The 27676-nt window shown below is 41.3% G+C and overlaps 1 protein-coding gene across 13 annotated transcripts in view; it reads right to left on the reverse strand.

Moving 5' to 3' along the window:
- The window catches only part of KIAA1217 (KIAA1217 ortholog), a 421655-nt gene that overhangs the window by 82018 nt on the left and 311961 nt on the right, over nucleotides 1-27676 (reverse strand). For 12 of the 13 annotated variants that reach the window (XM_072154151.1, XM_072154147.1, XM_072154149.1 and 9 more), the window contains 2 exons: nucleotides 25105-25303; nucleotides 14628-14721 (listed from right to left, as the gene is read on the reverse strand). In XM_072154151.1, coding sequence (XP_072010252.1) covers nucleotides 14628-14721; nucleotides 25105-25303 — 293 coding nt within the window. Of the gene's footprint in view, nucleotides 1-660; nucleotides 1154-14627; nucleotides 14722-25104; nucleotides 25304-27676 lie in introns of those variants that run through there. The other variant, XM_072154157.1, reaches the window with a different exon arrangement.

Consider the following 27676-nt stretch of genomic DNA (forward strand, 5'->3'; position numbering starts at 1 on the left):
TTTACATTGTTTTATATTAGTCTTTATAGGATGTGTTACCTGTACAATTACATCGTTAATGAACATTATAATGCGTCTTCATTAAATTCTATGGATTTACATAGGACTGCCGGTATCTCCTTAACATTGTCTTTCTATGATGAGTCTTCCTCACAATGTTTTATGACTAGATGTACATAGGACTGCCGGTATCTCTTTTACATTGTCTTTCTATGATGAGTCTTCCTCACAATGCTAGGAACCTATAAATTTTGTATCAGAGTCACCTAGATTTGTCAAACCGCAATCACTAGATGTACATAGGACTGCAAGTATCCCCACTGCATATGCTCTATTTGTGATCAGAGGATTTGCACAGGACTGCCGGTCTCGCCATTACAGTTTTGTTATGTCAATGTTCTGATTTACATAGGACTGCAAGCATCCCATTGCATTATGTTAAGGCAGACAATCACCCTGCTGTGTAAAAGAGTGAAGCAGCACAGTCAGCTCTGCTACATCTCAAGACGTAAAGAAGTTTCTGCAAATGATCAACACGCACACAGAGAAATGATTGTATTAGGACAAGCCATAGCAAAAACTGCATCAAAACCTGCATGTGTGATCCCTGCCCTACAGAGCAGACGCCAGGTAGTGTATGTGGACGGATAGGTGCCTTACCTTACATGTCACCCTGATCTCCGGCTGGGAAGTGCACAGCTAGTCTGCCGAATCCTAGAGGATAGACGGAGCCGAGATGTGATCCCCAAACCCCTCCTGGTGCGGCAGATCTCGCCGTCTACCGTACACGCAGCCGCCGAGGAGCAGCCGGATCCGAGAGGCGAAGCCCAGCCAAGTGCAGGACTGCAGACATCGCCTCCCTTACTGCCTGCTGCAGGGCAGGAATCCTCAGCACAATGTCCTCTTAACTCCTTCCTTCCCAGAGCACACACAGCTTAAAGGGATCACCGGAATGAGCCCACGTGATGTTTATAAATACAACACGGCTCCTCTCACTGGCGAGGGAAGAAATCAGGCGATACCTTTTTGAGGCTAACTGAGTATATCTGATAGTGAGACTCCGGGGCTCAGAGTCTCTCCCAAAATACTGTGATACCCAACATCAAGCACAGCCAGGCGGCCGCACTGGAAGCTTCCGAAACTTTGCCTCTGAGCGACTTGTGATACCAGGATCAGAGCAAGAGGAAAAGTCACGGAGCCGGATCCGACAAGACGCATCAGAATCACATGGAAAAGTCTCTGGCAGAGGCCAGGAGATCGCCATGAGAGAATGGCGCAATGGGATTACGTGTTACTGGAACAAGAGGAGAAATTGTGCTGTATTCATCCGACAACTAATGTTCCAGAAAATTTTATAATCCGGAAATTCTGATAATCCAGAATACATTTTACATAATTTTATGTTAATTCCTCATCAGTAAGGGAGTTTCCCTGGTTAAAATGCAAAGTTAGAACCGATTCTGTCGTAACGTAGAAGATGATAGATAATTAAAATATAGAATGATATGATAGATATATTATAATGAGAAACATAAATAGATATACATATGATAGATACAGATAATACAAACAGATACAAATAAATAGATAGATCGATAGATATGAGATAGATAGATAGATAGATACAAAGATAGATAGATAGATAGATATGAGATAGATAGATAGATAGATATGAGATAGATAGATAGATAGATAGATATGAGATAGATAGATGATAGATAGATAAACAATTTTAAAAGTAGATAGATAGACATTAATGTAGATAGATGGATAGATATTGGTTAGATAGATGATAGATAGATGATAGATAGATAGATATGAGATAGATCGATAGATAGATACAAAGATACAAATAGGTAGATAGATACATAGATAATAGAAACAGATACAAATAGATAGCTACAAACAGATAGTTAATAGAACAGATACAAATAGATAAAGATACAAATATATGAAAGGTAGATAGATACATACATATTACATATAAAGATACAAATAGATGATAATAATAACAGATGATAGACAGCAGGGTATTTATCACGGCTTTTATGCATGAAAACAAGGGTGCAAGCCACAATTTAGTGGCAATTCCTGGAGCAGCGCCAGGAAGTGTGACCTCTCTTCCCTCCACACCGATTGGGCAGAGAGGGGGGCGGTGCCAGGCAGTGCAGTGGATCGGCGCGGGGCGTTGCTGGTGTAAAAATGCCGTGGAAGCTCAGTGCAGCGCCGCCACCCGCCACGATTTATTAAGAGGACAGAGCCTTCTGATAAATCCGGTGGAAGGTGGAGCGGGGGCACCATTATAAATGAGCCCCATAGTGTTATATGGTAACATCCACGTGTCAGGTTTTTAATAAATTTCTGAGAGGAATAACAGAGGAACAGCTACATTTATTAAAAAGTTAATACAGAGTTGTTATGTAATGAGAAATATAAGGATTTATTAAAGAGGGGGGAGAGGTCATCTTCATATAGGACAAAGAGGCCTGATAAAGGGAATCTATCATCAAAATCCATCATGATAAACAAGGGACACTTACCCATAGATCCAGGCACTGGGACTGTGCTAATCTTCTTTGTTCATGGCCTCCTGCCTTCTTAAATGAACATTTAATATTATGCTTATTAGTCTGAGGGGCTCTGGTGGGTGTTTCCAGAGCCCCTCAATGATGTCATTTCACTTGTTACAATGGGCAGAGCAGGTCTCCCCTCATGCTGCACTTCCTGTTGCTGCTAGATTATACAGGGGGAATGTTGAGACATGTTCTGCTTATTGTAACAGCCTGTGAAGCTGCAACACTTAGGCTCATTAGCATAATTTTTAAAGTGAATTTTAAAAAGCAGAAGGCCATGGATAACAAATATAAGAAGATTACCGCAGTCACGGTGCCTGGATCTATGAGTAAGTGCCCCTGGTTTATCATGATGGTAGATTTCATTTAATTTGCCAGTTCAGAGCTATGGTCTTCTATCAGGCTGAAGCTTTAGTGAAACATGACTTATATTCTAGTTTTAATAATAATGTAAAGTTCCCCTTTAAGGTGTTGGAAAGTGCTGAAAATGTACCAGGATTCTGTGCAAGTTAATCGAATTCGGGAACTGCTGCCAAATGTGATGCTGAATGTGCCAAACCAGTGTAGGAACCATTAACAAACAAGTTACAGCCCGCAACCGTGCTGAGAGCAAACATGAGCCTATGTACATTAGGTCTTATTGGGGGGATGTCCATGGAGGTCATATAGTCCCCAGTGTCTTATATAGGGGGCAATTCATAGCTTGTGCCATAGGAACTGATGGGGCAAAGGGGAGAGGGGCTTTTAGTCTTTGTCTTTCGAGTTTTTGATGAAAGTAGACAAGGAAAAAAAAATCTACAACCTTTTTCTAAGGTAGATGGTTTTTATTGGCACAACACAATGTATAGTGCGCCCTGGGGGCAACCATAGCCATACGGACTACATAGTATTAGATATAAGCCGCATACTCACAAAAGGCAACTTGGCAACTTCCTCTCCTGATGAATTGGGGCCTGAAGAAGGGCAGCTAAAGTCCTAATTTCAACCCTTTTTTCAGAAGCCCCATTGGAAGGGCCCCACAACCTCAAGGGCTAACAGTGACAGATGTGGATTATAATATGGGCGGTTTGGGTGGTCACCCGAGGCCCAAGGCTTTCAAGAGGCCCATGGTTACTTAAACCAATAACCAAGTTTGACACAGCCCTGTAGAGATAATATAGAATAATTCTCGTATATGTGTTCCAGTTTTTGATACACATGTATACTAGACGTTTGGCAGGACCTTTTAAGGTTCTCTAAAGGTCCTTAAACTGCAGCACTGAAATGAATAGAAAATTCCCAAGAAGTTTTGTTCTGTTATGGTATGTAGGTAGTAAATGTTAAACCAGTAACAACAATGACACTTGTAAGGGACCATAGTATTCATAATCCACCACCAGCGTTTGGGCTCCATAAATGTTCTTGAAGTTATGAAAATAGAGGCACCATGATCTAAAAGGGGGCTGAAAAGTGTATTTTCTACCTGCTGTATGACAACCCCCTGAACCAAATGTATTGCAGTGATGAGCCTCCCATTTCATAAATTGGCTTTCAGATAGATGGCAATCCACACTGCGCTTCCGAACCGATACAATGTACTTGAAGTCATGAAAAAAGGGACACCATGATTTACAGAGAAGTGTATATGGACCAAGACAACACCCCCATACTGTATGTATACTAGTATTGACCCTTTTTCATATATCGGCTTTCAGTCATAGATGGCGGTCCACACTTCGCTCCCGAATGACATATTTATGAGGAGCTATTGACACATATTGATCAGCTGTGTTCTCCTGCTCTGTCCTGTTCCTCCCTCCCCAGCAATGTGTTTTCATTATGTAATCTATAGCTGTTCTCTCGTCTAGCCTTGTCTGTCACGCAGAGACATACAGTAGTGATGATTGTGACAGCTCCTAAGTCAGGATGACATCGTTACAATTCCCAACGAGTCGCTGGAAATGACCTTAACATTTTTAAAACGACCAACAAAACCGCTAGAGTGGAACGTGCTGAGGCTCGGCCCCGGGTCCTACTTAGATGATACAAGGTAACGATAATGGTATTAGGCACTGGCAGCAAATTTACCAGGAGATTGGTCTCTTGTATAAGGTTTTTTTAGGATAATATGAGAAATTCTCGGATAGACCGACTTTATGATGGGGGGTATTTTATTGAATGATACTGAGGCTAAATTAAAGGCACAGTCACAACCGGACCATAGGGGACCCATTGGGTGTCTTTCTTCCCTTACCCACAGGCTGTGTCTGGCATTGCAGTTCAATAGATGTGTAATACCAGGGATGGCCTATAAGAAACAGTGGCACTGTGTAGAAAAAAAGATTGGGGCACATTTACTTACCGGCCCCGTTGCGATCCCAGTCATGCGTTGTCCGATGAGAATTCGGGTCTGCCGCAATTCACTAAGATCGTGCATCCAATTTCCTGCATGTGTTTTGCTTCCCCGCTGAGGTCCACCTGAGTTCACCTTCTTCTTCCTGGTGCATGTAAGTGCTGATCTTGCGACACAATTTGCTTTTTAAATTCGGTGTTTTTTTAAAATCAGTCGGGTTGTCCGATGTCCACACCCCCCGATTTGTGTCGCATGCAAGCCGGCGCCGATGTGACACAATCCGATCACGTGTGCCAAAATCCCGGGGCAATTCAGAGCAAAACAGAAAAAAACGCGAAACCCGAAGAAAATGCGGCATTCGGACCCTTAGTAAATGTGCCCCATTATATCTACTCCTTACTTGTTTTGCAATCTCCTGAAGGAAAACATAGATAATATAGATGTTATCGAGGGGTTGGGTTTCCCATGGAAGAACTAAAAAATTTTGCCCATCTCAACCCTTCAAAATATAACAACTTTCCGAAATATCAACTGCTATCCAATGGTATAGAGAAACTCCTGGGCCCCAATATGGAGCAGGACTATTCAGTCCTCTAAATGCCCCAGGGTGGGGTGGGGTGACTAATTCGCCAGCTCGTCCACATTGCCATTGGTGCTCAGCTTCAGTTCCGCATACGTTGCGTTGTACCTCCGCTTTTCATCCGTTTTGTCTCTGTGTCAGCAAAATTGCTGTGAAAACATCGCACCTGGTTTTTCACATCAGTTTTTTTTTTTTCTGCAGATCCATACACTTCTATTGGCTTCCGTGATCCATATCCGGGAAAAAAAATAGGATGTTTCCGAATTTTTTACACGAACAAAGGATCAGTGCAAATACAAGACAACGTGATAACACCCATAGAAATGACTTTGTGAGGCGTCCGTGGAAATCACTGAACCACGGATGTGAGATGCAGCTGGTATAACATGGGCATCCGCCACCTGCTTCCGTATGTATATGGGATATCCATGAATTTTGCTCTGTGTAAAAGGTTTCTCCATCTATCCTTTGTAATATGTTATTACTAAGACTATGTTTACCAATGGGCAGCGCCATCGTACAGCGGCACATGATAGAATCACATGACTGCTAGTCGCACTAATTGTCATTCATTGTCAACATTGACTCAGCGACAACAACCTACTAAAGAGAGAATAAACATTATATGAACGGGCAGAGCTGTAGTAAGATCTCATGCCTGGGTATAGCAACTGACTCCAAAGCAAAAGGTCAAAATTCTGCTTAAAGGACAATCAAAGTCCATCATGATAAACCAGGGACACCTATTCATAGATCCAGGCACCGGGACTGTGCTAATCTGATATTTGTTATCCATGGCCTCCTTCCTTCTAAAATCAAATTAAAAAATTATGCTAATTAGCTCGAAAGGGGGTCATTACCAGAGCCTCTCCATGCTGTAGCTTCACAGGTTGTTACACTGCACTGTTACAGGAGTACTCCCTTCCCCACGGTGTAAGATTATATCATGCGGATGGAGGGGGAGACAATGTAACAGCCATCACTGTATTCTAGAGCACAACGTAAGAAATAATGATAGCCAAGAGACAAACAAGCTTATAGTGGCGGATCCGAGTAAGAACTAGCTGTAGCCAGGAGCCAGGAAATCCCTGACTGTGTAACATGATGACTGTGTCCCTGACGAGAGCTGATCTGGTTTACTCTGTAAATATAAGAGGGACGGGAACCAACCAAACCGGTTTAAAGGGGCGGGAATCCGCATAATCCTTTCACTAAAAGGGCTAGGTAATGGACGTGGCCTGCATCAGCTTCATCCCCTTAGATGTCAGTGCAGGTCATTGAGCTCTTTATTTATTCCTTATTTTTATGATCTTCTAAAAGCAGAAAAATATAGAGTCACCTACAGAAGGGTCTACAGGGAGTCTACTACTGATATCACCCAGGGGGTCTGACTAATTCCACCCCCCCATCAATCAAATTAATTAGTGGTTAATTTAACTGTGTATCAGATACAGTGCCATATATTCAGTAGTGGCCATGCCTGGTACTGCAGCTCCAAAAAGTCTCACTCCCAATTTAGTGATTGTGATTAGGATGTAGTTTTAGGTATAACCACAAGCAAGTATCAGGCGCTGTTCCCTAAATACAATGTACATAGCATTCGAGGGACTCACATAAAGGAAATCTACTATCAAAATCCAGCATGACATACCAGGGACATTACTCATAGATCCAGACACTGTGACATTAGTAATCTTCTTATATTTGTTATCCATGGCCTCCATCCTTCTAAAATTAACTTGTACAATTATGCTTATTAGATCAGTGCTCGGTTTTAACAAGCCGTCTCACCTGCCCCCTGCTCCTTCACAGCATTTCCCCCTCCCTCTGCCTGTTGTAATCTCAAACAGTGGGAGGGGAAAATGTGCATGCACAATTGTAACAGCCAGTGAAGCTACAGCATGGAGGAGCTCTGGTAACACCTCTCAGAGCCTTTTAAGACTCATTAGCATAATTTAGCAAAGTTGATTTTAGAAGGAAGGAGGCCATGGATACCAAATATAAGAAGATTACCACAGTCCCGGTGCCTGGATCTATCAGTAATGTCCCTGGTTTATCATGATGGATTCTGATGCTAGATTTCCTATAACGCGATTAGTTGGGTTTCCATAATTGAGCATCAATATTCAATTTATATATTCAATTCAATATATTTAATCACTGATACAATATATATAATATATTATATTATGAAATGAATAATATGCATAATATATTCAATATATCCATTTCATTAATATCGAGGTGCAGTCTGGGAGGCATCTGCATCGCAGATGTGGGTGAAATCGGAAATTTCCTCCATGGTTATGCTACTGTATGCTGAGAAAGATTTCCCATCTGCAATTCCAGAGTGGAAAATCTGCTGTACACCTGCCCCGTGTGGCTGTAACCAATTGACTGTTAATGGAAACAGTGTAATACCATCTTTCTCCTGTGGAGGCACTGCAGGGAGATGAAACACTCGTTCCATCTGCAGGACTTGGTATAATAAATGTATGGTTGCAATGAATTGTGGATAATTCCTTTAAGACATAAAAGTTTGGATGACGTCCTTTAGGTTTAGCCCAGCTGAAGGCATTAATGCTCATGTATATCAGATACTTGTCAAAAATTGCTACTTTTTCTTCCCTAAAAATTTGATCAGGGCGGACATGTGTGTATTGTTGATGTTTGTGTAGAAGGGCGTAGCTGTAATCTACATGAACCCAGAGACAGAAAATGAGAACAAGACAGAAGGCTTCATGGCATCTGGACAATAACAAGGCCGGGGAGATACTAGAACCTTGGGAATACGGCAGAATTCTTGTAATATTATTCCGCATATTATCAGGGAACGTCGTGTTTACAGTACAAGTACAGGACTTTTTTTTGCAGTAAAACTAAACTTGAAAAATATTTTGCTTTCTCGGGACTGTGTGAGTATTTCGGGAAAGTTTTCCCAGCTGTGGAAAGGAAGCTGCTCAATGGACTATGACAGTCTATCCCACATCTTCATACATTGTGCAGGATCAATACAGCCTTCAGTGATGTCTACTTCACACCTTATAGTCATTAGGGGTATGCTCTGTGGAATCTGGGTGCCTATGGTCCCCTTTGTTACCAAAGCTCCCCTTTTCTGCAGCTTCAACGGCTGTTACGCTGTCTCCCCCTCCCTCTCTGCTCCCTCTGCACTTCCCCCCTCACTCTGCCTGATGGAATTTCACGGCACAGAGAAAGTTTCAGCAGTCAACAGTAGGAGAGCGGGAAGTAGGAGGGGGAAGCTGCACAGTGTAACAGCCTGTAAAATTGCCGCATGGAGGGGCTATGGTAACAACCCCAGGAGCCCTTCTGGCTCAATAGCATAATTTTAAAAGTTGATTTAAGGAGGAAGGAGGTAATGGATACCAAATATAAGAAGATTACCACCGTTACACTGCCTGGATCTATGCGTAAGTGTCCCTGGTTTATCATGATGGATTTTGATGGCAGGTTTCCATTAAAGGAAAACTACCACCAGGATGAAGTATTGCAAACCAAGTACACTGACATGCGGGCATGTGCCCCCTCTGGCAGGATCTGCTCTAATTTAAAGCTTCTTATGCTCTTGTTTTAAGAAAAAAAAGTCTTGAAAAATTTTGCAAATGAGTCTGAGGGGCTCCAGGCTCCATTAACACCTATGGAGCCCAGAGCCCCTCACGCTCTCTTGCATCATTATAAAAGCTTTTTTTTTTTTTTTAAAGAAAACCAGGGCATAAGTGGCTAAAAGAAAAGTATATCCTACCAGAGGGGGCAAACACCAGTATGTCAGTGTTCTGGGTCTACAATCCTTCATCCAGGTGGTAGATGTCCTTTCAGAGATTTCGGATTATACAGATTCCTGCTACCGGGATAAGTGTCATTTCTCCCTGCAGTGCCTCCACAGGAGAAATTAAATATTACACCGTTTCCAATTATTATTGAATGATGAATTAACAAGCTGTAAATTTAGGAATCAGCTTAAAGGGGTGTTCCAATTTCAGCAAATTAATGTTATTGTTTGTATAATGAAAAGTTATACAATTTTGTAATATACTTTCTGCTTCAATTGCTCACGGTTTTCTAGATCTCTGCTTGCTGTCCTTCTATAAGCTTCATGGTTTATTTCCAGTGGACAGTAATCTGACCATGGTCACACAGGTGCACTGCTCGTTATAACCCACTGCTCTGATAATTATCTGTGATACTAACGAGCCGTGCACCTGTGTGACCATGGTCAGATTTCTGTCCACTGGAAATAAACATAGAAGCTTCCTATAGAGCAGTGGTGGCGAACCTATGGCACGGGTGCCAGAGGCGGCACTCAGAGCCCTTTCTGTGGGCACCCGGGCCACCACCCCAGCACACCAGACAGGACTCAAAGAATCTTCCTGCAGTTGCAAGCCGCTTAAAAGATGCTGCTTTCAGACATATTTTGATACTTGCTTCTCTACTTAGAAGTGTAGGAAGAGGGAGAATGAGTAGACAGGGCCGAATTATCTTTGGAGGACCTCCTGGAAAGAAGCTAAAATGATGCAAATTTTCCATCTTTCTACTGTGTTGCTGTCCTCAGGAGGCAAATCTGATGCTTGTTGAAGAACAGGGAGCAATAACTTACTACTTTAATTCTTGGTTGGCCCCTCACGATAAATAAGGGGGCTTTGGGTTGCAGTTTGGGCACTTGGTCGCTTAAAGGTCCGCCATCACTGCTATAGAATGACAGCAAGCAGAGATGTAGAGAATTGGTACAGAAAGTATATTGGAAAAATGTTGTAACTGTTTGCATAATGAAAAGTTATAATTAATATTTGCTGAAATGGGAACACCCCTTTAAATTTACAAGGATGTGCCAGAACAAGGTCATGGTCATAGTCATGCTTACAATAAGCAGCAAGTCAATGAATCTTTTTGAAAAGTTCCTGAATTGATGGAGACTACGCTGCCGAGTGATGGGTAAGAATATCGAGGAGCCCAAGATAACTATGGAATACACAATGTGGTCACGTGATAGGGCCACAGTCACTAATTAATGGTGACCAAGGTGTCTCCTGGGCCACAGACTTGATATGTTACTTGATATTTCATTGACCCTCCACATAAGGCAATGAATATTCAAGGGGGCTGGCAGTGTGTGAATAAATGGCCCCACCCTATTGTACAAGTCATGTACAAGGAATGAATTGCAATTCATTCCTATTACATAAATAGAACTAAGCTGCAATACCACCCAGGACCAGTATATGTGGTGGCGCTATTTCTCAGCGGAAAAAAAATATATGTTTTTCTAACCCTTTTATTAACTTTTGACATTCCACAGTGACATGTTAGAAGTTTCAATCAGTGTAAGTATGGGTGCCAAGACCCCCACAGACCAAAGGCATGAGTGATGCATGGATTTGTAAAGAGTCCATAGACTTTCTAACTCTCTATGAATCCATCCACCGCTTACACATACTTGGAGAAGAGCTGCGGAGACAGTCACTCGATCTCCTCCGATCAGGTTACACCATGTTTAAAATACTTACTAGTTTACTGATATTAATATGTCTGCTACATTGAAGAGATCTGTCTGGTAACATTGAATCGTTCAAGTGGACAGCGACTCTTGAATAAAATTTTTCTATTTTTAACCTACACCCTTCTATGCTGATTCTTCATAGGGTTCAGAAAAACCATTGCGTGGAAATAGAAAAAAAAAAAAAAAAAAAAACCATACCCACCACTGCTGTTGTGGCGGATCAGAAGTGGACGTGCACATGCTCAGTATTTGATCAGGATTTTGCATCAGTATCTGTAAGCCAAAACTAAAAACAGTCAAAGATACGCAATTATACATTTGCTCCGTGTAGGTTCCACTTCTGGTTTTGGTTTTCAAACACTGATCATATCCTGATATCCTTAATACTTCTTTATAGAAGTCAGAACACAGCTTTTTGGGGAATTATTAAGAAATTATCAAGTAGTGTCCTTTAGCAGCCACCACTAGGGGGAGCTGAGAAGCTTGTAATATACAGATTTGCATAAACATACGGGAGGACATTTATCATACGCTGGAACTTCAAGCACTGACGAACTTCAAGCATACGATGAAAGCCCCCACCATCCAGTGCCACTGGAAAATTAAGGAGACTTCAGGCTTCTGATGTATTCTGGAAACGGCTGTACTGGCATAAAATTCTCCGCCCGGTCCTGCTTGCCGTAGAATAGCGCTATTACCAGCTGAATGCACAGGCGAGGGGCAGAAACAACCCTTCCATGCCATTAGGTATAGAGCTGGTATAAAGGGGAAATAATTGCAATGCCCGGCATTGGACATTTTTTCCCGCTCTCTAGAACACATCCCAAAAATTATATCAATTGAAAAAAAAAAGTGACTATATTTAGAAAACCCACCAAAAAGTGGGCGGACCTGTTGAGGTCAGAGGTAAGATTTTGGGGGTGGGAATCAGCACATTTCTACTACCAACACTAAAGTTGGTAAGAAGGGGGAGCCCCACTATTTGTGGGGGATGTATCAAAGATTTTAGTGGGGTACAAGCCCTAAAAAAGTCACAATGATTGGCACAAGATAAGGAATTGTAATTCCCCCCTTTATGCCACCTCTGTGCCAAGTGTATGGGGAGGGCATGGCATTGTCAGTGCGTGACCATGGAGTGGGCCAGCTAGGGGCATGAATCTCCCCACCCCTCGCTGGTGCATTAGCTATAGTCTGGCAGGGCCTGGTGTAGGACTGATCGATGCGCACGGTCATGCTCCCTGATGGAGCCTCCAATGCCACTAACAGGGCGGGGCATTGCTTGATAAATTCCACCCTATCAATGGCGCATGCGCATCACTCTTCATACACTTTATTGAGATTTCCATGCTTGGCCGGCCGCCTCTTCTCCAATATCAGCCATGAGATAAGACGAATTGGGCATTTGATACAACCTGTGGATATGCCATGAAAGTCTGAGATGAGAATATAGAGTGGGGTAGAGGTATCGGTAAATTACCGACCTAGTAACTAGATCCGAGATGCCTCCAGCGCATAATACCAGAATTGTGTCCATCATCATTTATTATACCGGACCGTTCCTCTACATACCACCGGTGGCTGACAATAACAATATTTTTCCCGGTAAACTTTTGCCTGGATCGGCTGTGCCGCCTGATGGACGCGCTCTTCTCATAGACTGGACTGCTGAATTGATGTTGCAATGAAATTTACTATTTCAAAGACTCTCTGTTTGCTTCCAGAAGGTGTTTCATCTTCCAGATGACAAGAAGCTCGCGCTGTAGGCCTGCTGAGCGGGTGTAATGTGTAGGGGCTTCTCACAGGCTTATACCCCCCACAGTCCCTTAATAACTCAGCAGTAAAAGTATTAATCCAGGAATGAGACTACTGACAAGCCGCTCGCCCATGGTCCGATTGTTATATATAAAGTAGCGTCTACTCATTGTCGCTTCTATCTATAACCATAAGACAACACAGCAATGGCCATACAGAAGAATTACACATGGTCACACTTTGTGTATAGTATCTACATATATACGGATCCAGATCATAACCCAATATGTCAACATTGGGGTTCATTGCTATAAACATTCTGGAACATCTTTACTTATAAGTCTTTGTTCTGCTGTTCCTCAGTTATTCCCCATACAAATGTATTACCTAATTGTCAAGTGGGTGTTACCAGAGGAGGAGTTTTATAACGGCAGCACTGATTGGACAAGATCAGACTGTGCCAGAACACACACCACAGCTGGTTTCTGCCACATGACTACTTCCTTGTAAATTTTCGAGGGGAAAATAACAAAGCAACAACGTAATATAGAGGCACAAATGCTTCACTACAGGGAAGGAAGGAGAGGGGGCAGATTCTCTAATATAAAGATCATAAAATTATACTAATAATAATAAAAAGAAATATTAGTAACTAATAATAAAATAAAATAGTAATAACTAATAATCCAAATAGAAATTAATTTCATTAATTAAAATAAATTAATAATACAAACATATTATTATTATTATTATTAACTGGAGTGAATAGTAAATCATACAAACAATCCAGCCATACACACACAGACTACACCGACAGATCAGAACAAATGTCTATGAATACAATGTATCTGTAAAAGGACGATAGATCTACTTCCATTATATATAATCCTTGTCAAAAAGCAAAGGATAAAAATCCACGATAAACTATTGTTTATCAGACTTTCTATTAAAAATAAAAAAGCAGGTGACATGGAAAGGACCAGACGTTATACTGTGTTCATGCTGACATCATCTGCTGCGTGTGAATCAGCATAGAAAACACATGAATCAGCTGATAACGGCAGGACAAGGCGTCTATTCACAGACACATCACAGGTGTAACCGGAACTGTCTTAAAGAGACAGACACCTACAGTACATGCAAAAAGTATTCACGCAAAACATCATAATTAGGAGCGGTAACAAGTTCCACATAGAAACAGCGCCACACCAGTCCTCAGGCCATGTCTGGTATTGCAGCTTAGATTAATTCAATGCAATGGAGTTGCGTTATAGGGAAATATATACCTTGGACAGGTGTGGCACCTTTTCCGGGAGCTGTGTTTTTCCAAAATTGGACATCTTTTCAATAGGGTTATGGACAGTAACATCTGTCTCCATCCTTTTTTTTATACATTTTACTAGTTTATCTCCATTATGCTGTGTTTTAAAGCATTTAGATACATAAGGATGACTCTGAGCGAAGGATCCCTTTAAGTACATATATCTTATTGGATGTTTTTCATATACAGGCGGTCCCCTACTTGCAGATGACCCCTAGTTACAAACGGACCTCCGGATTTTGATAATTTACTGTACTTTAGCCCTCGGCCATAATAAATAGCTGTAACAGTTATCACAGGCGTCTGTAATGAAGCTTTATTGTTAATCCTGCTTCTTATGACAATCCAACATTTTTAAAATCCTATTGTCACAGAGACCAAAAAAATTTTGGCTGGAGTTACAATTATAAAATATACAGTTCCGACTTACATACAAATTCAACTTAAGAACAAACCTACAGACCCTATCTTGTACATAACCCGGGGACTGCCTGTACAGTATTATTTATGGTGAGCACAGCATAGCAGGTAGGATGAAGAATTAGGGTTGCACTTACCCTTACGTCTCCATTGACCGCCCTGGGAGTGTGGTTGAACGCTTGAGCCGGGTCTTTATTGTAGACCTTCAGGAAGGATCTGTCTTGAATATTCCTGGAAACACAAACATGAAGATCTGTAGCAGATGAGAAGGCTTTAGACGTGTCCCTTTCACATTTCACCTCCTAATCTTTCCAGTTACATTTGTTTAAAGGGCGACATTAACATAGATGATCCTAGGAATTAAAGGGGAGGTTTGTAACCCTTTAAGGAGATGAGAACTTTTCTTTTCTAGCTAAATAGCTCCGCAGCCTGCGAGATCAGGTGGTGCCGGCCTCGGCAGAGTAAAGTCAGGAAGAGAAGTCTAAGCAATTGCCTTCTACCATAAACTCAGCCCAGGTTTGGTTAATATTTAAAGGTCTAAAGCAAACAGCAGAGACGCATCAAGACTGATCCAGGCTGCAGCACAAGCCGGCCTTTGTTCTGATATTAGAAATGACACCAGGTCTGCAAAAAAAAACAACTTACACCGAGACCTTTCTGCAATCTCTATCGCTTCCTTGCATCACAGCTTCCAGGCATCCTGCAAAGTTATTCCACTGCAAAACCTGAACGGATTTTCCAGTGTAAAAAAAAATTACTCGGCTTTGGAAAAAAAGAAGAACAAAGAAATCGAACTTTTTCTTCAAAACGCCTTCAGGAGAGACATTCCTTCTCAGATCCGAGCCAGTGAATTAAGACGCTTTGTAAATGAGGGCTGAATTCCATGGCTCCAGGTGCAGGGGCTCGTGGGCTGAGCTTAACCACCCAGATTGTGTTCAAGGGAAAGGGAAGAAGAAGAATGTTTTGGGCTGGACTTTCCAGATTTAGAATGGAAAGAAATAATGACCCTTCTGCTGTTATCAGCTACTCGTTACAGAGAGAGAATTGCATCTGCTGGAAGCATCTGAGATTTACATTAGGTTCTATAATAAGGTAGGAACACGAAGAAGGATGGAAACTTTTCCTTGAGACGTCTGCTCCGACTTTATCATTAGTTATAACGTGTTTAGGAAGGTCTGTAAGAATGGACGCAGCAATAGGCTGACAAGTTCCAGTCCAAAAGTTCAACTTTACACCCCACCCCTTTCCACAAGTCTTTCCTTTCACCACCCATACCCTTAAATGGCTTCACATGACCATTGGTGTAACTAGACGAGGCAGGGCCCCATTGCAGACTTACACCTAAAAAATAAGCATGGAGTATATACACACATACATACAGTACTATATACACCCATGCATCATATACACACATACAGCATATACACATCACATATACACACGTACAGCATATTCACACCCAATACCACAGATTCCAGTGCCCCCTGACACTGTGGGCCCCATAGAATCTGCTATGGCTGCTACCCCTGTAGTTACACCTGAGTGAAGTTGGCCCCCCCACCTTGTTCAAATCAAACAAAATTGGTGTCAAACGTTTGTGCTACGTTTGTGCTGGTTTGTGCAGCAGAAATTTTCGTTTGTGCCGCTATCGTTTTTAAGATTTTAATGAAAGTTTCCAGAGGTCATCAGAGGTCAACCAGCCCCCCCACATTGCCCAAATCAAACAAAACTGGTTCCAAATAATTCTGCTACGTTTGTGCTGGTTTGTGCTGCGCAAATTTTTGTTTGTGCTGCTTTTGTTTTGAATTTATGAACAAAAAATGAAAGTTCAAAAGTTCAAGCAGCCCCCCCACATTAACCAAATCAAACAAAACTGGTGTCAAACGTTAGTGCTACGTTTGTGCTGGTTTGTGCAGCAAAAATTTTTGTTTGTGCCGTTATAATTTTTAAGGTATGTTCAGGTGTTTGAGGTGTTTTGGATGAACTGGTAAAAAACAAACCTAGTGACACTTCCCTGGTTTGATCACCAGGGGGAGCTAGCAAACACATTGTACTTTGGAAGAAATGAACTCTGATGACCTCTGCAAAAAAGTATGAATATATTAAAAATGATAGCGGCACAAACGAAAATTTTTGCTGCACAAACCAGCACAAACGTAGCACTAACGTTTGACACCAGTTTTGTTTGATTCCGTTAATGTGGGGGGGCTGCTTGAACTTTTGAACTTTCATTTTTTGTTCATAAATTCAAAACAAAAGCAGCACAAACAAAAATTTGCGCAGCACAAACCAGCACAAACGTAGCAGAATTATTTGGAACCAGTTTTGTTTGATTTGGGCAATGTGGGGGGGCTGGTTGACCTCTGATGACCTCTGGAAACTTTCATTAAAATCTTAAAAACGATAGCGGCACAAACGAAAATTTCTGCTGCACAAACCAGCACAAACGTAGCACAAACGTTTGACACCAATTTTGTTTGATTTGAACAAGGTGGGGGGGCCAACTTCACTTAGGTTGTAGTTACACCTCTGCACATGACCCATTGAATCAGAACTAGCAGCCACATTCATTGCAAACGTCACCTCCCCCAAGGTGTATGAGTCACCTGGAAAGTATATCTATAACAGTGTCTCAGCTCCAGCTATGGCAGATACCTCTAAAGCAGCTTAGATACAGCACTTGTGCTATAGGAACATTAGATAGGTCTAGATTGACGGATTAGCTATAGCAGCGCAGCCCTATATACAGTAGATGTCTCTATAATATTGATTAGATAGCAGTTATTCACAGTCATTATGGTCCAATAACATCCAGCGATGTCTTCTATGACACAGTCTGTACTGCAGGGGAGGGAGTCATGCTGGCAGCCAGTGTATCATAACTCTCTGCGCAGACAATGGGCAGGGGCCAAGGATTTATGGTACTTAAATTGGTAGACATCACATTAGATCAATATGTTGTGAGAGCGGTCTGTGCCTCCGCCAAATTGCTTATTGGCTCAGTTGCAGCTGGCGCTGCTGCAACCCCTACGGCTACACCATTATCTGTACTGTATGGCACTGTACTGTAACCCTTGCAATTGCATTTTCTTCCGCAGTCTGCCTTTCGTGACTACAAACTGAAATTCTGCTGCTTTTGGCATTTAAAAGCCCAATGACCTAATGCCTGGCATGCAATGTATCATAAATTTCTGCACAGGCATGGGAGAAGGATTTATGATACTTAGGCTGACAGATTTCAAAGTAAATCAATGTGTGTTGAGAGACTGGCTTATAGGCCACTTGGGGCTGCTATAATCCTTTACAGCTTCAACGTTGTCATTAAAGTTTCGGCTCAATGGGGGAATGTAAGCCTCCATCTTTGTTCAACCTTACCAACTATTACACTATGTGAAACTACATACAGCTTTGATGTATAACAATAAGTCTCCGAGTGCATCTACTACTGTGCTTGGAGTGATTGTTCTGCTTGTACCCTACTATTTGACACTTGGGAGTCTCCCCTCCTCATAATCACCTGGTTACAGGTTAGAAAATGGAGTTGATTATAGACTAAGACAAATTAGTAGTGGAAATGCTTGATGGTAGAGGCTTGTGCATTGCAATGGAGCAAAGTCCATACACGTACGTAATAAGCAGGAGAGCAACTTTCACTATAACATAGTACTATCCATAGTTATGTTCAGAGATTCTAAAATGTACCATACTATTAAAAAGACAGAATATGATCTAATTGCTCCAATTTTGGGGACAACTTTAACATTTTCCTGACAAACCCAGTGGCGTTTTGCTGACGATTGGCAAAGTCTTGCCGACTGGTGACAGCTGAAGAGAGACAGATTGCTTGCATCAACTCCAGCCCATAACAAGTAACTTCTCTTCTGATAAAAAGTCTGAAAACTTTTATGCAGAAATCTGTGATAGTGTGACACAGTACACGGCGCATTTGGCGGTGCAGCTTGTGCTTCTCGTCTGGATCCTTCCTATGGGAATGCTAAGTAGATGTGAAATAAAACAGATTATTTGGCTCTTTCCGGCCGACAACACAAAGACAAATTCTTTTCAGCACCAACGAGTGGAAACTTGTGGAGGAGATTAGAAGGTGCTCATTATATACTACATGGCACTAAGATCAGACCAGAACCTCTCTACTGGACTGGAGGACTCTGCACTTACACCCATGCATTGTCCTGGAGCTCCACATAGGACACTGTGTATAGAGGACCATTCCCCTTTTCTGATCATCCCACAGGGTTTAAGGAATAATTAATTACACTGAGATCGTTCAACCTGATCAGATCTGTATTATACCACATCACACATGCAGGATCTTATCTAGAACTTGTAGAAAATTGGGTATATGCACCTCAACCATAGGTTGGGGTTCACACTATAAATTATTTACTTATTGCCATTCCTTGCTATATTTTCTCCTTCCTACCTTATTTAATTATTTCCTTACCTTTCTTTGCTTATTCTTCCCTTCCCTTCCTTTCCTTATTTTTGCTTCCTGTCCCTTCTGTATTCTTCCTTTCCTTATTTTTCTTTCCCTTCCTTTCCTTGTTCTTCCTCTCCTTCCTTTTATTATTCTTTCTGTCCTTGTTCTTCCTTCACTAGTCTTCCTCTCCTTCCTTTCCTTATTCATTCTTCCATTCCTTTCCTTACACTTGCTACCCTTCTTTTCATTATACTTCTTTTCCTTCCTTCTCTTATTCTCCCCTTCCTTTCCTTATTCTTCCTTTCCTTTCCTAATACTTGTTACCCTTCCTTTCATTTTAATTCTTTGCCTTCCTTTTCTTATTCTTCCTTTCTTTATTCTTCCTTTCCTTTCTTTCCTTATTCTGTGTTTTATTTTCATCCTTTCTGTCCTACCTTTTCATACTTTCTTCTTCCCTTCCTTCTTTTTCTGTCTTAGTATTTTCTTTGTTCCTCCCTTCCATATTTCCTTTCTCCATCTGTTTCTCCTTCTTCCTTTCCAAATTGCCTTCATAACTTTTTTCCTTTCTCTGTTTTTTCTTCCAAACCTGCTTCCTTTCCTCTTCTACTCTCCCTTTCTTTGAGTCCATCCTGCTTTAATTCCTTTCTTTTATCCCTCCTTCTTCATTCCTTTTTTTACTTCTTCCATACCTTACTTTCCCCCTTTCTTGAAGACAGAGTCCAATTTCTCTAGATATGTTTCACTACCTGGAGGAGAAGACAGATCACCCATCTTGGCAAATCCTGTTGACTTTGCTCTGGAAAACATTGGACTCCATATTCCAAACTCTGGGGTTGGTGCCCTAACATTCTTCTGTTGACATTTTCCCTATAACACTCTCTCTTTAAAGATACTGTTTTGGATATTGCTAAGAACTATGACTTATCTTACTGAGCCATCAGTCCATGTTCTGGGTATGGAGGGAGAAGATGTCACAAGATGTTCATGTCATCTGCCATCACATAACAATATGACATAACTGGCATAAACATCTCCCCTCCCCCGACTATCTAACAGTAAACAATCCAGGGAATTGGGATAAAAGGGACAAAGTAAAAAGTCACCAAATCTTTCCACTGCTCATACTTTTATTAAGCAAATCATTCGGAAACGTTTTTTGCACAATGGAGCCGACTAAAGTTTGTCTCAAAGTTTTGTCCTCCAATACCAAGCCCTGTTCACACTGCAGCTCTGAATAGCCACAGCAAAGTGTGTAGCGCTATATACCAGAAACCTAACATACCCATTATTACATTTCATGGTTCCTCCAAGAACACAGCTTAAGTCTGAAGTAAACCTAAGCCAATGGGGGAATTTTACATGTAAAAAGCCCCATTTGGGACATTTTTGTCGAAGTATATCTGACCTGGTGGAGATTTCTTTCCAGCAGCACATCACACCTCGGAGGTCGGAGCCTCTTAATATATCTGATGTTCAATATCTTGATAAATTCCTCCCAAAATTTTCTGGAAAAGTCCATCATGTTTTTCAATGGATTTGTCGTATATGTGTAGGTTCCTGAATTGATGATACTAATTGATGACTTTCTAAAAAAAAGTTCTGCAACACTTTTCCCTTAGTATATTTTAGGACGCACACATCTTCTTTTGCTCACTGCAGTGACCAGCGAGAGTGGCCAGAGTATTTTTGGGCTACTTTAGGTTAAAGGTCATCACAAAGCCGCATATAAGTAACGACGCTGGACAGCTGCGGCCATGAATTACCAAGGATTTTCCTAACCAGTTTGTCTAAAATTAGAGAGTTTTCCCAGGTATTTGAGTCATAAAATCTATGAACCAGTCTAATATAGAAAATTCCCATAAAAATCAGAAGATGGGGACAGGAGATGGAGTCCTTTATGATGTGCTGACAGATATTTACAAAGATTTAGGCCGGAGAATCGGGAAGCTCTCCGGGAGGGGCGATGAATTCTAGAAAAGTTTAAATGCGTAGACCTGAGCGGTGATCAAACATAAACCTGTCATGTCTACAGGAGGATGGGAATCTACATCAGCCGCTCCTAATCATCATCCTAATAGTCCTACAGGCGTATAGTATTACTGATGTGTGCGTGTGTCCAATCTTACCACTGTGGATATACACTATATTGTATATATATACATATTGACCCAGATTTACTTACCCGGCCCATTCGCGATCCAGCGGCGCGTTCTCTGCGCTGGATTCGGGTCTTCCCGCGATTCACTAAGGCAGTTCCTCTGACGTCCGCCAGGTGTCGCTGCTGCGCTGAAGAGTATCGGAATGCACTGGAGTTCACCGAGCCGGGCTTAGTGAAGGTAAGTGCGTGCCGAGCAACACTTTTTTTTTTTTTTTTAATGCGGCGGTTTTTCCGAATCCGTTGGGTATTCGTTCGGCCACGCCCCCCCCCCCCGATTTCCGTTGCGTGCATGCTGGCGCCGATGCGCCACAATCCGATCGCGTGCACCAAAAACCCGGGGCAATACATTGAAAATCGGCGCAAATCGGAAATATTCGGGTAACACGTCGGGAAAACGCGAATTGGGCCATTAGTAAATGACCCCCAGTGTATCTTTACTTCCCTATCATTCTTTTATTTTTACCAAAAAAAAAAAATCAAAAATAGATACCACCTTTAAGACTAAGACTTTACAGGGAACTTGTCATCTCCCAAAAATATATAGCCGTGCATGAAGGTGCCCTGTATTACAGGCATGTCATTGAGGAGATAATCTGTGTCCTGAATTCAAAGCAATCTTCGTTTGTATCATATGCAAATTAGCTGTCGGGGAGGGGCGGCCGTGAGGTCAAGTCAACATTTTCTTGCCAAGATTGACTGCCCAAAGCTTCCCAGTGATAAATAAGGGTGATAAAGATTCCATCAGACCTCAGCGAGCGATATGCCTCAACTATAGGATTCATCTATTTCTCAGTTTTGGTTGTGGATAGGACTTTGGGTACCTCAGTGCCCCTGTGTGGGGCCAGACGAGAAGGGGAAAGGCCTCCTGCTGCCCAAAAGATACATTATAACTTGAAGCAGAAGAAGACTGGTGCAGGGAGTCCACCCCACTTTTTGATCCATTTATAAATCCCCCAAAACACCTTTATTACTAGAATTCTTTATAGGGCACCATTCATTCCATGATGTTGTACTTTCAAAAATTCTACTAACACAATTTTAGAATTTTAATAGCAAATATTTACTTCTGACATTCCAATTATTTAGCAGTTTGGTTACAAATATTTTAGTTTCAGATATTCTCCTTTTTTCGCTGAAAAGGGGAGTCAAATTTAATAATCACAAAACCTTTTTTGTTGTTTTTTTCAGCATTTTATTTTTTTATTTTCCTTGTTTTATTACTTTTTTCTACTAATATTTTAAATGGCAGAATAATCAAAACATCTCAGCTTCTAATTGGCACTTAAGAGCTGTTGGTTCACAAAAGTGTTTTTGTTTGCATAGGCTTTTTTATTATGTTACCAGCTGGACAACCATTAGTTTTATGTAATTAAACGAAAAAAAATAACTATACAATAAGGAATCTCCTCAGTACAACTGTTTAAGGCTACCTGCAGGGGCGTAACTACAGTGGTTTCAATGGGACCCGCAGTGTCAGGGGGCCCCCAAATTTGACCTGAGATGGTAAAGAATGGAGGATGTGCACCATTATATACATATTAATGCTGCACATTGTACAATATAATATGTATATAACATGTATGTGTGTGTATATGCTGTATGTCTATATATGGGACTGTATGTGTTTGTATATTCTCCATATGCGTGCACATGAGTGTTTAAATGTGTGTATATGCTTTGTGTGTATATGGTGTATGTATATACTGTATGTGTGTATATATGCTGTATGTGTGTATATGGATTGTATGTGTGTGTTTATGCTCCATATGTGTGCAAATGAGTGTATATATGTGATTGTAACTCACATTTGTGAATATTCGAATATGTATATTTTTAAGTGGGAAGGAGGACACCATGCAGAAGGCTGCAATGGGGCCCTGCCTCTCCTAGTTACCATATTCCTCTGGCTAACTGCACATACCCGTGGTCCATTTGTTTGCTACCCATGTGCCGTGGGCATGTGAGGTCCGAACCTGCACTGATGACAGTAGAAGAGACTTCCTGACCCGCAATCTCAGGCAGTTGGCACATACACGGGGCCATGGAAACCAAGAGTCTGAGAACATAGAATTACATGGGGCCATGTGCTTGCCATTGAAACAATGGACAGGGGGCATGACCATGACCTACAGATAGCGCTCCTAGAGGGAATCAGCGGTAATGCTAAGGACCAAGGAGTGTCCATGACTTACAGTTAGCTCTCCAGAGGGAGTCAGCGACAAGTACAGTGGAAATGTCTAATGCATAGTCAATTTTTAATCTACAAAGTAATAATTTATAGCCAAAATTTTTCTGATTATTTGCAAGAAACAAAAAACTAGTAATAAAATACCAACAAAAAAGACACATTTTGATAATTTATTCAAACCTGTTGTATAAAGTGAAAGTACGAACAAGTCCGTCATATAGGGAAGTTAGAATTATGGAGTTGCATTCGGGGGCCTAGTAAAAGAGAGGGGTTCTAGAAAAAAAAATCCACCAAAAAAAACACATAAGTTATTAGTGTTAATTTCCATTATTTGCACATGCTGCACGATTCTAATCATGTGCCCTGGTGTAATGCTGTAATTTCACATGATAATGATAATGAGGCGCTCGGAACGAGTCCTAAGGGTGAGATTATAGAATATTAATATCACTGCTGCAGTACTTAAATTGCCTCAAACCTCCGTGATGACTGACTTGGTATCAAGAGCTGTGAATGTCTAGAATATTAATAATCACCGCTCATTCTGATCTATGTTGGCCGTGTATGCTGCGCTGCATATAGAGGGATAGCACAGACCCAATAAATCTGGCGCCAGGGTATTTACACTCCCATTTTCTTGGCAAAAAGCGGGAAAGTAAGATGAATCAACTTTTGCAAGATGTTACATTTTACATAAAACTTGACTTCATTCATCAGCTAATATATTGCCGGCTTCAACTAGCACTGGAACGATCGTAAAATTCGTACTGGGAAGGAAAAATTATTATAATGGAATCACATTATGGAAGTAGGGTATTGTCATTATGCAGCTAATATGGGGCCTTTAGGACCCTGTGTGGCAGTATTACCAGTAGCAGATTATAGTAGGGGAGGTTTGAACGGCCGCCAATGGACCAAAGCCAAACCACCCACTAAGTTTGATACTGGCCAATCGGGATAATAAAGAAAGGGGGTCTCCAGCCTTGCACTCCACAGATATATATATATATATATATTGGCTCCTGAGCCATACCAATCCTCCAAAGCTCCTTAAAAATTGCAAAAGTAAAAGTTGAAAAATGTTCTCTACTCCCTAGTTTCTCAACAATGATTAAAATAATAGGACTAGCTAGTTGTCCACAATTTTTGTACGGCCTTGGGCAATCTAGTAGTAACAGACCCTTATTCCACTACATGGCGCTACCACAAGATGCCTTCTCTATAAGCAATGCTGATTATATTATGTATATGAGTCTCGTTCATGCTCCTCTGAAAGATACTTGTCAACATTTTGGAGCTATGTTGTGGGAAACCAGTGCTTTCCAAAAGGTCCCTCTCCTGTAGCCTCATCCATACAACGGGAACATAGCATCTTATTTTCTAAAAAATGCTACCACAAGAGGTGTCCCATTCACAATTGAGAACATTGGGATTTTGTGGTGAGGTAGCGATGGGGAGTTTGTTAGCCGATGGATGGTGTTTGACAACCTTTAGTAGAGAAGGTGGCTCCTTGGAAGATCTTCTGGTTATCTGCTTTAGTGAGATTGACCCTTGATCACCGCAGATCTATTGAAGGCTAAGAACTTTGTTGGAATCACAGCCCAATTTCAATAATCATGATCTACTTAGCAGATAAACCTAAATTTGTAAAATTTTGGTTTTGTATTGGGTTCGTGGTCACAGAAGTGATGAATACATAGAGTATATGAACTCTTTATGGAACTTTTTCTCCACTGAATGGTGGATTCTCAATATAAGACAAGTTTTGTTTCATAGCTTTTGTATAGACCATTAAATTCTCACGAAACGAGGTATGTTCCAACTTCTTACCTTACATCGCTCAGTTCATAGTAGATATTCCTTCCTTCATCCTTGATGTAAATGGCAGTACTGGGGGACTCCAGTACCTTCATTGTCAGCTGCTGCGGAAAGGCACTTACAAAGAGGGCACGTATGGTGTCTACACTGGTAATTTCATTGGGCATCTGCAGTTTCTTAGTGTCCTCTCCATACTGAAGAAAAAGTACACCTAAAATAAAACCGAAGGAGAGACATTAGAAGATGTTTAGTGTTAATAATTTACAAAAAAACAAGCCCATTTTAAAGGGGTTTTCTCACAACAAATGTTTCATCAAAAGAATACTCAACTATTGGGACTCCCTAGCCTACAGTCCCTTACCACTGGAGTTTGGGTAGTCACTGGAGAGTGGTAGTCAATCATGTACCAATGTGCTGAAAGTAGCCAATGAAAGCAGACCAATGGAAGTAGCTGAGCGCCATACTTGGCAATCTACTTGGCACGGGCATGACTGACCCATAGTCTTTTTAAACCTGTCCTTTATGTGGTCATGCCTTATTCTAAGGCTTTGTGTAGACCCAAGAGGCTTGGTGTAGACCCAAGTGGTTTGGCATTTATTACCTATCCTGTGGATGGGTGGTCAGTGTTCTTTGTTGGACAACCACTTTATTTAAGGGGTTTCCTATCTTTGCCTGGGGGAGGAGCACAGAGGAAAATTCTTTGCCTACCCTCCATCCCATGGCCTCAGCAGTGAACCTTATTTCCTAGCACTTCCATATCACTTTCACTGAACATTTATGGGGGAAATTTATTGAGACTGGCGTTTTGCGTATCCCCCCATCGTTGCACGGCCTCTTAGTAGAGTGGAATGGGATCTGCACCATGTAAGACCTGTTTGGACCTGTTTGGACTAGGTCTGACCTAGTGCAGAATTCACCTATAGTTTCTGAATTACCCCGGGTATTACTGTAGAGGTCAGAAATCATGTGCGGTGCAATGAACATGATGTCATCATCAAGGGTCATGGGGAGGGGCAGCGCTGGGGAGTAGACAGTCACTACTGGAGCCCCTATGGAGGGGTTAATATAAAATTCTATTTTACTTATCTTCTCTTCTACAATCATGGCTGTGGCTAGTAGAAAGGGTTGTCAATTTGGCAAATTAGCCACCAATCCGGCACTACATCTGCGTCACACGGCCGAACCCCGCACCAGAACTAAAACTATGGGTCTGCTCATCTCTAGTCTACAACTCTAGTTCTTATTTAACAGTAAACATCATCCGGATTTACCAATAACCTGGAGGAAAGTTATAAATCACCAGGTAGAACCTTAAGAAATATCCGTCAGTGAGCAATTACATGTTTACTGCCGGTCAGCAAAAAAGTATAAAATCAACTTTTTGAACTAAGTTTCAATTCAGAGTTTGTCCGGATCTTCTACCTTTCCCCCGCAGCCCATTAGCAGTTCCATCGGAGGCTGTGAAATCTATTTTGCATTCCTTGCTCTCCATTCCTTAATCATAACAGGATTATAATTCCTTATACAACCTCCGAGTATAACAAGCATGACATACACATGAATTTATGCATGAAAATGGCTCCGACAAACTCCAAGAAAACAGAGACAATCTAATGGTTAAAACATTAATAACGTAAATTATGCACTGATTAAAGCAGCGGCGTCTACGATTTTTTTGGTCGCTATCCTCAGGGGCAGAGAATAACATATGGTTGCTGGGATAACGCAATAGAAATATGTCTTTCCCTTGGCAATTTATTTATTTATTTCGCTCAAGGAAGGTTTAGTGAAAGATTTCCTAAACTCCAACATCTTTAGTGAAAAAAGTAGAGAATATTTCATTTTAAAGGGACTTTTTATTTTGGCAAAACTTGCAACTCCATTAATAATAGGACTTCCTTTTTTACTGGAAAATTGTAGGGGGTAGCATAATGACCCCCTTTAATTTAGAGAACCCCTTTAATTTCAAATGGTTTTCTCTATGGGAAATCCTCAAGACATGGAATCTTACATGAGTGTATGTTATGGAAAAAGTGTCCTTGTCCACTTCTTTTCTGCTATAAGGATCCTTAAATTTGATGACTATGTCATTATTCTAGAAGAATTGATAACTATAGAGTTCCATTATCCAGCTATGAAAGGAGCAATATCCATACAAAGTACGAAGACAATGATGGAATTGTAACTTTAGTAAATACTCTTTATTTTATAGATTTACCGATTACGCCTCCTGGATAACTGTTTGTCACCCCATGCACACCGTGAACAGAGTTGTGCATTAGACAAACCCTAATACTTGGTTCCACCAATTTCCCCCACTGGCTATATTTATCTCTTGGCCAAAACACAGAGTGCTTACTACAACTCTGGAGGACCTGACCCGTCCTACATTACACAGCCAACCCATTGATTTAAATAAATAATATGTAATACTATATTTCTCCTGTGGGAAAATACAACACTTATTGGCCAATTCACATTTAGATTACATCTGATCAATGAGACATCCCCATCTGTGCCCTGGAGCGTGAGCGAGTCCAAAAAGGCGGATACTGGTTGCTACAACATTTCCAAGTGCTTTGTA

Source organism: Engystomops pustulosus, chromosome 5, assembly GCF_040894005.1.
Source record: "Engystomops pustulosus chromosome 5, aEngPut4.maternal, whole genome shotgun sequence".
NCBI lineage: Eukaryota > Metazoa > Chordata > Amphibia > Anura > Leptodactylidae > Engystomops > Engystomops pustulosus.